The sequence below is a fragment of the Salvelinus fontinalis genome, chromosome 30 (genome assembly GCF_029448725.1).
Source record: "Salvelinus fontinalis isolate EN_2023a chromosome 30, ASM2944872v1, whole genome shotgun sequence".
Classification (NCBI taxonomy): domain Eukaryota; kingdom Metazoa; phylum Chordata; class Actinopteri; order Salmoniformes; family Salmonidae; genus Salvelinus; species Salvelinus fontinalis.
In genome coordinates, this window is record NC_074694.1 from 42,151,604 (window position 1) to 42,168,152 (window position 16,549).

The following is a 16,549-nucleotide window of genomic DNA, read 5'->3' on the forward strand; positions in this document are numbered from 1 at the left end:
GGGAGCAGAGAGAGAGGGGGCAGAGATTGGAGTGGTCTGAAGTCATGAGAGCACAGTCTCTCGCCCTGACTTGGGCCAGGAGGGAGAGCTGCAACTGAGCCTCCATTGCGGATCCGGGTGTGTAGTGCACTGCCATTCTGATCCACTAGAGCCACCTTGTTGCCATCACATTTGCCCCAAAGAAGCGTTCAGGAGCTGCAAGTACCCTGGTCGTTAGGCTCCCTCATGGAATGTGGACACACCCAGATGTCGTGGAAAAAAAGGGAACGGCAATGCAATGAGTCGAGGATCTAGCTCCTGTTACTACATTATTACAGTACTGTAACACGTGTTCAAATCAATAGCACAGTCATCTGAGACTTAATGTGTCAAACGTGTAAACATGTTTGGTCCCAAATCAGAGGAAAACATTTCAAGAAAAAAGGCTGGAGGGGTTTGTGGGAGAGGTGCTCTGAAAGAAAAGGAAAGAAAAAGATGCTGGATGGGAGTCCTTGTACGGCGGCGTTACTGCTTACGGGAGGAACCTCTGTCTTACCATACGGTATGGTACCGTCTATTAACGTATGCAGCAAGCCTTCTCTGGAATACCTTCTTTCCAAGCTACATGACCTCTCCAACGCTCCTCCCTCCCTCCTGCCCCAACGCACCGCTGGCATTGGCCAGTCATAGGATCTGCACCGCTGCACCTCCCCTATTGGCCGAGGAGATCGGGGGTGCCGGGTGGGGGCGCCATGGGGGGGGGGGGGGGCATGGTGTATACAGTACACTCTCACCCCTCTCCTTTTCAAGCTCTTATAAGCCCCCTCCACTGGATTTCAAATAAAAACTTGCGCAGGGAGACAAACCTGCCACGTCATCACCACCCGGCGCCCCGCCCTGCCTCACTTCTTGACGGCCTGGCGGTAGCTGTATCTCTGGCCCTCGGTGTGCTTGGAGCCTTTTCCCATGCCACTGCAGCCCACCAGCTCCTTGGTGCTGCTGCCCTGGGACGCCTGGCTTGCCTGGCTAAAGTCCTGCAGCGTGGGGCTGGAATGGGCGCGCTGCAGCCCGTTGTCCTCCAGGATCTGAACCTCGAATACGGACAGGTCATCCTCGCCGCAGCGGATCTTGGTCCGCAGCAGCATGGCGTAGGTACCGTAGCGTGTTTTCTACATGACAGAAGAGGGAGGGGATGGAGGCAGAAGGAGAAAGACGGAGAGGAGGGAAGGGAGAGAGATTGAAACAGGTGGTGATAGAGCACAGGAGACAAGAGGGAGAGTGAGAAAAGGCAAGAAACGCAAAGAGGGGAAGCAGAGGAAGTGAATGAGACAGAAATGCAGTGCTGCATAATTACTTAACGCTCGACTAAATTCCAATTTCTTTCTTTTCCTTTCTGTTGCCTTTTAAAAGTTCACACACTGTCGTCTCGGGCTCACCTCAAACTCCAGGTACTCGTCTCGCTGGCGGTACTCCTCCAGCTCGCGGCCTTTGACCTTTCGGTCTGGAGGATATGAGCGCAGCTCAGCCAGTTCAGTGGAGATGGCCCGGAACCGAGTCTCATGGGACTGGACCTGCTCCTCCTGTAGGCACAGATACTCAGAGTTCAGAGTTCACCACCCATGTCACCTGACCAGGGTGATGGGAAGATAGACGGCCATGCATTTTCTCCCAGCACATCATCATCACTCATGTCAACTCTCTAGGCCTGACTGAGTTTTGTCCTTGTGGACGTTTAAAATAATCACATTTATTCATTAATTTTAAAGAGTGCCTTCAGGAATTTTTAAAATCGTGGTGGTGATATGGTATGATCAATTTGATTGGTGATATGATGATATGGTGTAAAGGAGGGTACCTGTGACAGTTTGGAGGTGGAGCTTGGCAGCAGCGGTCGGGCAAATTTCTTCTGTGAACCAATGGCTGCAGGGAAAGGTGGTGCCGAGAACATGGCTGATACCGTATTGATGCGTGTGATCCATGACTGCATCTGCTCTGTGCTTCTATGGTGGACAAAGCACACACGCACAGTGAGTTTGTGAGATCATGTTGCACAAACACAAACCAAGGATGGACTTGCACGCATGCATATACACAACACACACACACACACTACACACACACCCCTCCTCCCACACACACACATTTCAATCCCCACCGCACAGAGCTAACTAAGACATCTTAGTGATTATCATCACGGCTGCTGAATACAAAAAAATGCTGCTTTGCTCAGACAGCTCTGCCACAACTCCCTGGACACTGGCTGAGAAAGGAGAGAGACAGAAGTACGGAGGGAGGGAGGGAGAGAGAGAGAGAGAGAGAAAAGAGAGAAAGGGAGGGAGAGAGAGACAGAAGGAGGGAGAGCGAGAGAGAGGGAGAGAGAAAGATACAAGGGGAAGAGAGAGAGGGAGAGAGAGGAAGGTATCTGGGACAAATGCAGGCTGCAACTGGAGAAGAGCCGGTCCTCCTGGGGGACTGGGACATGTGGCCACGTCATGTGCCTCTGCATCCTGAATTTACACCCCCCCCCCACTTCCCTCCTCCTCCCAAACACAAGCACGCACACACACACAGCAGGAGGCAGCAACAGCCATTATTTGGCTGGTGAGAAGGGGAGAGACTGGGGCGAGACAGGTAGTGCTCAAACAAGGAGACAAGAGGAGGGCGACCTTGCAAATTCAAGCCCAGGTTTATTGACCAAGGTGGATGTGTGCTGTGCAATTAAAAATAAGGTGCAGGATATAGCTCCAAGCCAAAGAATGAACCCTCTAGCATTCAATTGAAAGTGTGTGAACCGAACTCGTAAAAACGAGAGATGGCTCGATCTTACAGGAGTGTGAGAAAGCAAGGTATACGTCAGTCTTTGAGGTGTGTTAAGAACGGATGAGACAAGAACAGTGAAGTGAGGGATGGGACTCACGGTGCCTGGAAGAGGTAGACCCTCCAGTCGGCGGTGCGGAGGTAGAACACATTGGGTCTCTTGCTGTAGTCGGCAGCCCTCATGGCCAGAGAGTGGTGGATGGACACAGCGTTCTTCAGATCTTCGTCCGACAGCTGCTTATCTGGCCGGTACTCTCCCTGCATGGTCAAACAATGACAATCAGCATAAAGTGTGAATACATCATTATGTCAATATTGACCATCGCATCAGTTCTTCTAACCGCAGGGTAGCGTATTCAATGCCCAGATGGTTCTTTAAGTACCGATAATCTAATTTGGTTGTAATGTGAGAATGTTAAGCATCAGTAAGTTGGCAATGGATGTTATGGTGTGAAATGTCATCAATCATAAAACAAAGCAATTGATTGTAACTGGATTGTGGATGATTGAATCAGGACACTCTAGTAGATAACTGTGTCCCGACCTCTCTTTCTGCAGGATGACTTGTTGTTGGGATGTTACAAAACAAACCATACTAGGGAAAGGACTGTTGGACCAGAGACCACTGTCCATAGACATACAGTACATAAATCATTGGCACAGCTGCGTCGCAATGGTAACATCTCTGGACGGGATCCTTGCTTCCGTTCAAATTTAGCGGAACACAAGCCCAAGAAGCTGACAGGGCTGCCCGTAACAAAAGCCAGGACCACTGGTCTATACGGGCATAGAGGGCAGTGCCAGGTCTGAGGACTGTAGTCTGAAGGCACTGAACAAAAGACTCAACCTTTGTGAATTATCTCATTCTGATAATATCCACACTCAACAGAGTATGAAAATCCATCCGCATGGTTGGAGAGTGCATCTATATGAGCAGTTTTAGTATTTCAGTGTGTGTTAATCAAATATTGGTATACGTGTATCACAAATGTTATTGTATATGGGTATGTAACAAAGTGGGATAATCTTAGCAATCTTTTGGGGGGTTTTCTTTGGTGTAGAAACTGTAAAAAGTAAAAAGTGATTGGACTTGGAAGTCTTTTTGAGACTTTTCAGAACATTTTGCCATGTTCTGTGGTGTGGAACAGTGAAAGTCTTGTGAGATCATAAAGTGGGACAGAAGTGGCAGAAGTTTCGTCACACCTGCTCCCGTCGGCAGGAGCTGCTCACCTTCTGTAGGTAGAGAATCAGCCCTTTCAGAATGCCATAGAACGTCTTCCATCCTCTTTTCCCACGCGGTGCTGTGACCAGGAGAATAGTTAGGTCAAAACTCAGGTCAGCTTCAAATGTCCATACTAACATCAGACCTATCAGACCTCAATACATTGCTTCATACTAAGTGGTAGGAATTATACGATTTTCTGTATGTGGACCACAAGAAGTATACTGTAGCTGCTGCAAAAGACTAAATGAGTAGGATTAACAAATAAACAGCGATGAGGATAGGGAGGGGATAGGAGGTTTGACACATTCTATGATGACTTATAGGGGTCAATATTTGTATTTTTTTTTTTACCAATGAGCTATAAATGTATGTATATGGTTTTGGCACGTACTTCTTTTGCCGTCTGAGTCGGCGTGCACCTTGCGCACCAGGAAGCCGTTCTTGTACAGCAGGGCTCCTGAGGGCTGGGCCATGGCCACTAGGGGTTTCCCGCCGCTGGCCATGCTCTTCATGGGTTTAGAGGTGGAGTCTGCCTGGCTGGTGTCCCCCAGCTCTGAGAAAGACTTCCGCATCTCCTCCTCGTCGCTATAGCGACAAGAAACAGAAGGGTGAGAAACCTGGTTACTATTTTACCACCCCTCCATTGGCAAGACATCAACCAATCCCATTCAACCAATCACTTTCCATCCATCTCACTCTGTGACTGTCCATTATAAGATAGGATGAGAGAGAGTAGTTTCAATGGCAGAACACATAGGCCTATTCAAAGTCCCTCTTCCGGTTATAATGTGCATTTTGTCATCTACCAACATGTCTAAAGTGAAGTGTGTGGGTATAGCCTTGGTTATATAACATATTTACAAAGCACAATTCTACCTAGGGGGAACCTGAGTGAATGATAGTGTTTCTTCCTCTTCAAAGCCTTAATTTGCTGTCTTCCGCTCTTCCCTCCCTCCTTCCCTCCACCATTTCTTTGTGATTTCCTCCTGGTCTCTAGAGAACCAGTCCACTCTCCTTGATCAAAACACACCGCAGCAGGAGAGCGACACGATCGATCGCATGGCAGCTTTGAGGTGAAAAACAACGGCATTCTGTTCCACTAGGGACTTCCTATCTCTGAGATAAATTTCAGACTTGTCACTGAATTTTTCAGTGGCATGTTTCCCCAATGTTTGTGAGAGGAACCCCTCCAAAATGGTGAAAAGTAGTACTTTCCCAAATACGAAACTAGCTCAAACAAAACAAATGAACGGGTTACAATTGATGTGTTATTAGAAAACTATACATTGTCTGTGGTTATTAGTGCACGCTGTTAATATAACTGTATCTGTATCTTAGTATACAGTTGATTGTCATCCCTATACCAGTCAAGGCTGGTGGAAGAAGGGTGGCTTATTGTAATGGTTGAAAGAGAATGAGTGGAAAGGTATCAAACACATGGCTTCCATGTGTTTGATGCCATCCCATGTGTTTAATATCATTCCATTACAGTCATTACAAAGAGCATGTCCTCCGACTGAAGTAAGTGACACCTCCACTGGTCTATACTGTACATAGAGCCAGGAGGTTTTCCTGATCACGTGGCCTGAAAGGAAAAACTCTGTTCGTAGTTATACATAGGCTATAATTATAGGGCCCAGAGTTTTTCTTCTTCATGTCACAAGGTCAGGAAAATCTCTTGGCACTGCCTACTAAATGTATTCAAACCTTGGCTTCCTACTATGTCTAGGATTTGGAGATCGTTTCAGCTCTCTGTTACATACCCCATCAGAGCAGCCATGAGGAGCCATTTCTCTTAACGAGAGCTTAGCAGCTGAGGATCAGCTCTCTAAACTCTCGAACTGAGTGTTATTATAGAGGAGTTAGTTCAACGATGTCACGTTAGGTCCCACTGGGCACAGACATCAGTTTAACGTCTAGTTTTGATATACATTTGGTTGAGTTGTCAACTAACGTGAATTCAACGTGAAATCAACAACAACAAAAATGTACCATGTCATTGGATAAGCATCGAGGCATCCAGTTACTGTTTAATTGAACGTTACAATGGGCAAAATGAGTGACCTAAGCGACTTCGAGCGTGAAATGATCGTCGGTGCCAGACACGCCGGATCCAGTAGCTTAGAAACGGCTGCCGTCCTGGGCTTTCTACGCACAACAGTATCTCGGGTTTCCTGAGAATGGTGCGACAAACAAAAAACATCCAGTCAGCGGCTGCCCTGTGAGCAAAAACAGCTTGTTGATGAGAGAGGTCAAAGGAGAATGGCAAGATTTGTTCAAGCCAACAGGCGGGCCACAAAGAGACAAATAACGGCGCAGCACAACAGTGGTGTGCAGAACGGCATCTTTGAACGCACAACTCGTCCACTATGTTCGACTCTTATCAGTTAAAACAAGAAGAAGCGGCTCCAGTGGGCCACCAACACTGGACATTGGATCACCAACACTGGACATTTGAGAAGTGGAAAAACATTGCCTGGTCCGACAGATCCCGGTTCCTGTTGTGTCATGCTGATGGCAGAGTCAGGATTTGGCATAAGCAGCATGAGTCCATGGACCCATCCTGCCTGGTGTCAACGGTACAGGCTGGTGGCAGTGGTGTACTGCCGTCCAATCTGCAGCAACTGCATGATGCCATCCGCCTCAGCATGGACCAACTTCCCTGTGGAACATTTCTGACTTGTAAAATCCATGCCTTGAAGAATTTAGGCTGTTCTGGAGGCAAAGGGTGGTTGGACCTGGTACTAGATGGGTGTACCAAATAAACTGGCCGGTGAGTGTAGTTTGGAATTTTGCGGCAGGTTCAAATAATTATCACTCTAGTTCCGCTCAAGATGAAGATACTGTACTTAGTATAAACCATTTACACCACACCCCCCCTTACTTATATGATAATCCTACAAACATGATTGGGCTGCTGCTAACATATTTTTACATGTGGGATAATCTGGACCTGACGCAGCAGTTAAGAGGATAGCTCATTTTAAGAGCTGAACCTTTCCTATAATGTTTCCCAATACTAGTCAGTTAATCAACCAAATATCAGTCAAACCCAGTTTAAAACAAGGACTACACTTGTTACCTCAGTTTGACCTGTGTAAAAGTTCACCAAACAGACGTGCAAACCACCATCAAAATGGACTCCCTTGGAAACCTTTGAGATTAAGATATGAATAACCAGCAGTACACAACAACAGTTATCTCTATATGAGTGAGAGAGAGAGCAGGATGGAGAGCTAGTGAGAGCTGGTGAGCATGTGTCTCAGAGTTCTAGCCTGTTGCCTGGTAACTGCTGGCCTGCGTGAATCTCACTATACACTGTGACAAAGTAAAGGGAGAGAGAGAGAGAGCGTGAGAGGGGATGGACGGAAATGGGGGAGCGAGCAAGATAGACAGAAAACAAAAGCCTAGAAAGACAAAGCTGATATAGGAGGTAGGAGCCATAATAAAGAGGGGATAGGTGAGATAGAAGGAGAGGAGAGGAGGATGGGGTGGTGATGTGTAGGGGGAAGAGAGGGAACAGGTTGATTAGGTCTGGGGCTGGGCTGGCAGACCTGCACGGCAGGCTGGGATGTGTGATGACATTGCTGCACCAGTAGCTAACGTGGACACAATAGTCTTGTCACACCTATGACACTTTCCCATTAAAACCCATATGACGTGTGACAAAATACAGTATCAGTGTTCCTGTATACTGTTGTGGTCAGGTGAAATAGGGCACCCAATGCAGAGCAGAAGTAATCACAACGCCTGACATACATTACTGTGATGATAGAAAGCATTTCATCCATGGAAATGGTTCAGCTTTTATTTTAGTCCTCAAAATAATCATTATCGTAACCAAAATCTATCAAAATCATCATTATGCAAATGAGCTACTGATGTAGGTGCTATTTGCATGGTCCCTTATAAATAAATGAATAAATAAATCATTTAATTCATTGGACTGGTATATTGGTATTATTATGAGAATGTTTTTCAGAAGCCTGGTGGTGTCTATATTCTAATGCCAGTGAAATGGGTTCTTCTTATTCCTTCTTCTAACAGGTGATAGGAGCCAGCAGGAGAGGATACAATGGAAGACAGGATGATTATAGAGAAAATAGCCTAATTAAAGGTGCACTATGCAGAAATCTCTCCACCATTTCGTGGTTGCAAAAATTCTAACAGTTTGCTTAATTTCAGTTTATGTGACAATACAAGCATAGAGAATGTCGAGATCATTGTACCATCTAAAACTGCTGTGAAATATATTTTCAATTACCAAAATATTATATTTTCAGCTGTTTGAAGCTGGTGTACAAAACTGAAAGTAAGACACAAAAAACTTAAGAACCATATGCATAGAAATAGCACAAATAGAACAGATATACCACTTCTTAAACTTGCTTTCAATGAGAATGATGATCTATTACTCACATTTCTATGTGAATTTGGTTGGGTTGCTCTAAAAGTTATATATTGCAGCTTTAATTTAAAAAAATTTAATCAACAATGGCATATTTTCAATGAACTCTGAAGCTCTTCCAACTATTGTATTTTTTCACAACTGACGCCAGACATATTGACATAGTAAGGCGTGTAGCCTAGTGGTTAGAGTGTTGGGCCAGTAACTGAAAGGTTGCTGGATCGAATCCCCCGAGCTGAGAAGGTAAAAATCTGTTGTTCTGCCCCAGAACAAGGCAGTTAACAACCTTAGGCTGTCATTGTAAATAAGAATTTGTTCTTAACTGACTTGCCTAGTTAAATAAACAAAAGTGTGTCAAGTATATAAAGGATAATTCATGCTGAAACCCTCATATTAAACACCAGTGGTGTTGATGGTTTATATTTAGGATAATGTTTTACAGTTTTGTCATTCTATATTGTTTTATATAATCTTATTAGATTGAAAAATATATATTTTACACGTGATAAGACCACACAGAGGGCTAGAGTTAATTACAGACATAATCTGAAGTGCCTAAAAAGGCCACTAAAATTCCGTATATTCCTTGAAAGTTTCCAAAATTCTGTTAATTTACTGGTAAACTTAAAGTTTCCAGTAATATACTCTCCCCTTGCCACCCTAAATTTGAGTCAATAAGGGAGGAGAGCAAGATTAGCAGAATAAAAGAATAATAAAGAAGATGGACCTTGTTTCCCTTTCTCTCTATTTCCTGTTCTATTATATTGTTATTCCTCTCTCTCCCTCCTTCCTTCTATCTCTCTCTCTCCCTTTCTATCCCTCTCTCTCCCCCTCTCTCTCTCTCTCTCTCTCCCTCTCTCTCTCCTTCTGTATTCTCTCTCTACTTCCTCTCTATTCCCTTTCATTATTTTCTATGTTTCCCTCATTCTCTCTTTTCTCTCTCTATCCCTCCCTCTCTCTCTTTCTCTTTTTATGGGTAACATGATGCCCACCCTCATTTCTCTCTGAACCCCCAGAGCTTCTCCCCACGCCCACGCACACACCCGCGCTGAATGAGGACGTGTGTGTGTGTTTGAGTGTGCGTGTGCGCAGAACATGTGGGCGCATCCACCTGCATTGGCAAGAGTGGGTATGTGCGCTGTCTCTCTCTGTCGGCTATCTAGTGGTGCAGAAAATATATCTGTGTTTGTGTGACCACATGTACACATGTTCAATGGTGATAGTTTATGCATGCATGTATTCAAGGGTTTATGTGCCTACTACAGTATCTGTATGGATGTTTCTAAAAATGACTACTCTATCATCGGCCTCATGTCCCCGGCATCTTGGCCATGTATTTTAATTGGCAGTCTGTTTCTATGGAAATGTTTGAACTGGATTGCCTCTCCCTTTGTAGATCTGTTCCCAGACCTGTTTCTTTGACCACATTTCAGTCAGCTGCTCCAGGATTGCTGCTATTTTGAGGAAGTTAGTGGGAGGCTGTGGTCATACCTTTGTACAGGATGCAACAAGGACCCATATTAATGGAATGATAGGTGTGTGCATGTGCGCGAGTGTGTGTGTTCAGAAGTGCGTGTTTATGCTTGCGCTGGAACACAGAGGCAAGAGCAGAACGGTAGCTATGGAGCTGTAGCCATGGTGCTGTAACTATGGCAACAAAGCTTGGAAAGCCAGCAACTGAATTGGCATCTCTGAATCACAGTGGGCTGAGATCCAGAATAGCAACCCTTGACACACAAATGTTTCCACCACAACTCGACAACATGCACATCATTAATAAGGATGCTAACAAATCTATCAATACTCTTCACTGTCCAAATACTATTTGAGTGCGTGTGGACTCTGGGTGAACTGTGTGTGTGTGTGTGTGTGTGTGTGTGTGTGTGTGTGTGTGTGTGTGTGTGTGTGTGTGTCAGAACACACACATACCCATTCACACACTCAAAATACACCTAAATGCACAAATACTGTATGTAGAGTACCAGACAAAAGTTTGGACACACCTACTCATTCTACGGTTTTTCTTTATTTGGACTATTTTCTACATTGCAGAATAATAGTGAAGACATCAGAACTATGATATAATACATATGGAATCATGTAGTAACCAAAAAAGTGTTATATTTGAGATTATTCAAAGTAGCCACCCTTTGCCTTGATGACAGTTTTGCACACTCTTGGCATTCTCTCAACCAGCTTCATGAGGTAGTCACCTGGAATGAATTTTAATTAACAGGTGTGCCTTGTATTGTGGATTTTCTTTCCTTCTTAATGCGTTTGAGCCAATCAGTTGTGCTGTGAAAAGGTAGGGATGGAAACTTTGAAGAATCTAAAGTCTAAAATATATTTAGATTTGTTTAACACTTTTTTGGTTACTACATGATTCCATATGTGTTATTTCATAGTTTTGATGTATCCACTATTATTCTACAATGTAGAAAATAGTCAACATAAAGAAAAAGCCTTGAATGAGTAGGTGTGTCCAAACTGGTACTGTAGATAACAAGGCATGCAGGCATTGAAGTGGAACTCACATTGTCCATTGAAGCTTCTCATTCTTGATTGAGTTGTACAGGGCCTGTGGAAGAAAAACAGAGTAATGTCAAATCAAATTTTATTTGTCACATGTTAGCAGATGTTAATGCGAGTGTAGCGAAATGCTTGTGCTTCTAGTTCCGACAATGCAGTAATAACCAACAAGTAATCTAACCTAACAATTCCACAACTACTACCTTATACACACAAGTGTAAAGGGATAAAGAATATGTACATAAAGATATATGAATGAGTGATGGTACAGAACGGCATAGGCAAGATGCAGTAGATGGTATAGAGTACAGTATATACATATGAGATGAGTAATGTAGGGTATGTAAACACAAAGTGGCACAGTTTAAAGTGGCTAGTGATACATGCATTACACAAAGATGGCAAGATGCCAAATAATGCCAAAGATGCCAAATAATATACCCGTTAGATAATAATGACAAATAGTACACAGATTCACCTGGTAGAAACTAATGGCTGAATCCATCAATCAATAAACTATTTAGTCGTAAAGCCAGTTAACCATCAATCAATCAATAGTTTTGGCTCCTTCCTTTCAAGAATCCTCTTTTTCATGGGGCAAAATTAAGTTTGAGCACTGCATGCTCAATTAAAGTGAGTCTATGGAATTACGCAGCAGGCAAAATAGGATTTTTAAGAAAAAGCAAGTGTTTCTGTGTGCATCCTCATTGATAAATTCAACAGGCTTTTGGAGAGTGTCTGCATTTCGCTTCGCTCTCCCATAAATCTCCTGTGACAGCCAAGCGATTTAGACATTCCTATTCAAATCCAGCCCCTTTAGTGACAATGGGATATGCCAGCGGAATATGATCAACCGTTTAGCACTGAGGTTCTGTGAAAGGACTGTAGAGGTAGTGGAGTGCAGAGCTATCAGCCCCTGATGGTAAATTCATATCAAAGCCTGGTAGGGATGGGACTGATGGACAACTGTGACAGCTGACATGATGGAGAGGACTCTAGCAGGAAGTACATCATCACCACTACTGTCCCTCCCACATCCTCTGAATTCGGGGAAAATATACAATGGTGTACAGATTAAGGAGACAGGACACCATTATCAATACATAGTGGGTTCGGATCCCACTTCTAACACCAGTGTTGATAGAAAGACAGGACAAATGGCTGTCATGGGTAGTAGGTCTTATCTGCCATTTTAAATCAGTGTTGGCTTTATTTATTAATACATTCTGTCTGATTAAGAAACGGATATGGATGATGTTCAATTAAATTGAATCATTCGAGTTGATTGTCTGTTGGCGTTGGATTTCACCAACTATTCTAGAAATAATATTGCGGTGTGGTTTCTCAGTCAAACCCATTGAAATGAACAATGTGTTTGATGCAGTGTGTCCAATAAAACAAGTGTTCTAAGTTCCCTATTAAACGGTCCCTAACTGAAATACTTGAATGTCAGAGTTTATGAGTATTCATGAGCAGCCAGACCATGTAGATTTTCGGTTCTGGGCTGACTCAAATTTCCCATTGCTATGGAGACAAACTGTATCAAATTGAAAATCAAACTGTGTTCCAAGCTTCATGAATATTAATATTCAGCGCAGATACGGGCCATCTTTGTGGGAAGCTGGCGTTGGCACATTCCAAAGCCTCATTTACATGCAATCTTTTGTAGCACAAAATTCTTCAACATAAAATCTGGGGGTGAATTTGTGAACCTGAAAAACAGATGGATTGATTTGCTGTTGCTAGTAGCAACAGTGACTACGACCATGGTGGCTCATTGAGAAATCTCATTAACTTGGGATTCATGGTTATGTTTTAGTCAATTATTGGTTTCTACACATATACACTTAAATGTAATTACAATTCCTGTTTATTTGTTTCTGATTGGAAAACCAGGCAAATTGAACCAAAAGCACAACATAAAAGTAAGCTGTATATCTCATATCTCAGACATACTGTTTACAGTGAGCTCCAAAACTATTGGGACAGTGACACATTATTTGTTGTTTTGGCTCTGTACTCCAACACTTTGGATTTGAAATGATACACTGACTACGATTTTAAGGTGCAGACTGTCAGCTTTAATTTGAGGGTATTTTCATCCATATCGGATGAACCGTTTAGAAATTACACCACTTTTTGTAAACACTTCTACACAAATGTGGATAATACCATGATTACGAATAATCCTGAATGAATTGTGAATAACGATTAGTGAGAAAGTTACAGATATCATACTCCCCCAAAAAATGATAACCTCCCCTGTTATTGGAATGGTGACAGGTTAGCATGCCTTGGGTGTATGATATTTGTGCATCACTCATCATTATTCACGATTCATTTAGGACTGTAATCATGATAGCATCCACATTAATGTAGAAATATTTAGAAACATTTTAAATTCTTATTTATAATAAAAGTAACTCCAAAATGGCACAATACATTATTTACCATTCATTTCTATTGGGCACAAAATGATCAGAAACACAACCAAAACAAACAGCAAATGCATCCAACACATTTGTAGAGCCACAAGCTTGATGTAATCATTGTGTGCTAGGAATATGGGACCAAATACTTAACTTTTGACTGCTTTAATATACATATAAGTGAATTTGTCCAAATACTTCTGGTCCCCTAAAATGGAGGGACTATGTATAAAAGTGCAGTAATTTCTAAACCGTTCACCCGATATGGCTGAAAATTAAATCTGACAGTCTGCCCTTTCACCTCGTAGTCACTGAATCATTTCAAATCCAAAGTGCTGGACTACAGAGCCAAAACAACAAGAAATGTGTCACTTTCCCAATACTTTTGGAGCTCACTGTGTCTATGTATATCTCAGAATACAGTACTGTTCATCCAAACTCCATTAGCTAGCAAGATAGATTATCTCAAACCCAGGGTCCAAAATACGCCTTCTTACCGAAAAGGCTATATCTTCATTAGGGAAGTATACATAATTACTGTAGTAGTATGTTGGAATGAGATCAAGCTAAGAGAGACTGATGCTGATAAACACATTACACTGGTCCTGACTGCCAAGGAGACTGTGGAAGGGAGTCTAACGTAATGAAGATGAGGGGGGAGTTAATGGTGGAATAAGTGAAACGTATGGGGAGGACCTGTCAGAACCAGAAGAGGAGGTGAGGAGGGGGGGAGAGAGAGGGTGAGGAGTGGGGGGAGAGGCGTAATCAGTGCCATTAGGAGCAACTGGCCTCATTCAGATCAGGATGGATGTTCGTCACCTTCACCTACGAGCTACGTCAGCGTCACACGGCACCAGGGCAGCAAATGAGAGTTAGCCTTGAGGGCTGGTGTTAGCACCGGTTACTATACACATCATGCAGTAGCCTAGGTTACGGAAGGGCCTGTCAGCCTGGTGAACACCTAATCTGCAATGTACTCAACTAACAAATGATTCACAACCACATTTGGTCCAAGGTTGCATTGTCTATGATTGTCTATGATTGTCTAGTTCCCTAAATTCCACACACTTACAGTATATAAAGTCCTAGGCATGGCATTTTACATTATGTTGACATGACAGCAATGCACAATGTAATCAGAAATAAGAAAACCCTATGATTCTGAATGCTTAAAACCCAACCCCACTCACTTTAACCCATGCAAACACAACCAAAGTAAGTGTTGAACAGTGAAACATGGTCCACACCAGGTTGGGCTATGTTAGTTGCAGTCTTACCCGGGTGGCACATTGTACCTTCTTCCTCTTGCGGGCCTGTGGGTGGTTCTGTCCATCCTGGGCCTTGCCCAGCAGGTCTGGGAACATAAGGGGCTTCAGGGAGCGCGAGCGGGGGGTTCGGGGGTAGCGGAATGGGTCAATCATACGGAAGTCTCGCCCATAGCGGACCGAGCACAGGGATCGTGAGCGCAGGCGCCCTGCCGAGTGCAGGCTGTTGACACCAATCATGACCCCTGGGGGTGATGGAACACAGTAGGCAGCACGGGACTAGAGGCCAATTGCCTCAGTTTAGGCAGTCAGTTAGCGTGGACACGGAGAAAGGTACACACTGAAAAGAGTCAGAACGTCTTGTCTTTCTTCGCAAAATGTCTTCTTTCGTTCAGAGAGTTACACAGTACAGCATGGCCGAGAAAAAAATTGAAAAAAGGGTCTGTCAGTCTGTGTTGGTAGCTCCTAGGGACAATAGAGAGACTGAGGGCCAAGCAGTTGAGTGACAGTTCCAAGAAGACCGGCACAGGAAGCAGACAGCCACGGGGCCAGAGATCATCAAGCTATATCCTCTACACACACACACACACATCAGGTAATCCGGAATCTGATCAACACCTCACAGGCAAAACCCAAAGTGCCAGGGCTTTAATAATGGATGATCGGACAGGTCATCTAAGAAACATGTGCCGATTGGACGATTCCTTCACTGCCACTCACTGTATTCCCAAGGTACACCATCCACAGGTGATCAGTTAACACTTGTTGGATCAGATGCTGATTGAATTGATCCTCCGGGAGGTTTGATAGTCTTTCGAGTCCTATCGGGAGAACACAGTAGAATCTCTCAAACTGATCCCTAAACAGCCGGCCTTCTGTCCCCCTTCTGCCCAGCTAAAACAGCATGCCACGTTGCCTCCAGAAATGGCTCTGATCCAATTGGCCAACTTTTGACCAGTGGCGTAACTGCGGGTGACAGATACGTACACACACTCACACCAAAACACACACACACACACACACAATGACACGCTCGCAGATGGTGCGCGACACTTGCAGAGGTGTGAAAGGACAGCCAGCATGAAACAGATGGGTGCAAAGGGTGGAAATTAAGAGGTAAAAAGGGCACAGGCTCTCACACACACATACGTCCTTGGGCTCATATAAACACACACAATGTAAAGGGTCAACAGAGGACAATCTTCTTGAGCAAATATTCCAAAAAGCACTCTCGATTGCGTCACTTGCCCCGGAGAGATAAACAAAAAGAAATGAAGAAACAGGAGAAAAATGTAAGGAACAACTGACTGACTAGGCCAAAGTCCAGGTAAAAGAGAAAAGGAGAATGACACTGTCAGGGAAAGAGGTGCAGTAGAACCCCCTAGTTCAGTCTTATCCAGTAGAGGAAAGGGGGCTATATCCTGTTGCTCCCAGTGTAAAAATGGGCACCCTTCTGTCTGTCAGTCAGAATGGAGTGGTTACTACCCCTCTATTTTAGGAGATCAGCATCCGTCCATCTGTCCAGGACCCTTGTCAGCATCTATTTTTAACACCTTGTTCTTCTAGATCACGTCTTGTCTCGCTCCCACTTTTCACCGGTTCCAAATCTCTTCCCATTGTGCCATCTGGAGGGGGGAGGTTTAGAGTAAAGCTTGCCCTCCTGCTGTTGCCTTTCACACCTTGTTTCTCTCTGTCTTTTGCTTGTCTATCTTTCACCGTTCTGTTTTTGGTTCTGTGTCTTTCTGCTGCTGTGGAGGAGAGCTGCCAGAGTCGTACTGAGGAAAGAAACCAGACAGCGACTGTGAATGTGCTCTCTTTCTCTCGCTCGCATGCGCACCTCCCTCCATCCCTCCCCTCTCTGTTGGGAGCAAATCACAGCCTTCCAACTCCCTCCTCC

At 44.1% G+C, this 16,549-nt stretch overlaps 1 protein-coding gene across 3 annotated transcripts in view; it reads right to left on the reverse strand.

The window, feature by feature from the left end:
* Positions 1–740: 740 nt before the first annotated feature.
* Positions 741–16,549, reverse strand: part of LOC129829259 (uncharacterized) — a 97,507-nt gene continuing 81,698 nt past the window's right edge. For 2 of the 3 annotated variants that reach the window (XM_055890965.1, XM_055890963.1), the window contains exons 11-17: positions 10,964–11,007; positions 4,413–4,606; positions 4,000–4,097; positions 2,897–3,054; positions 1,835–1,979; positions 1,416–1,559; positions 741–1,148 (exon numbers count right to left, since the gene is read on the reverse strand). In XM_055890965.1, the coding sequence (XP_055746940.1) occupies positions 882–1,148; positions 1,416–1,559; positions 1,835–1,979; positions 2,897–3,054; positions 4,000–4,097; positions 4,413–4,606; positions 10,964–11,007 (1,050 nt within the window). In that variant the 3' untranslated portion in view covers positions 741–881. The remainder of the gene's footprint in view (positions 1,149–1,415; positions 1,560–1,834; positions 1,980–2,896; positions 3,055–3,999; positions 4,098–4,412; positions 4,607–10,963; positions 11,008–16,549) is intronic. The other variant, XM_055890964.1, reaches the window with a different exon arrangement.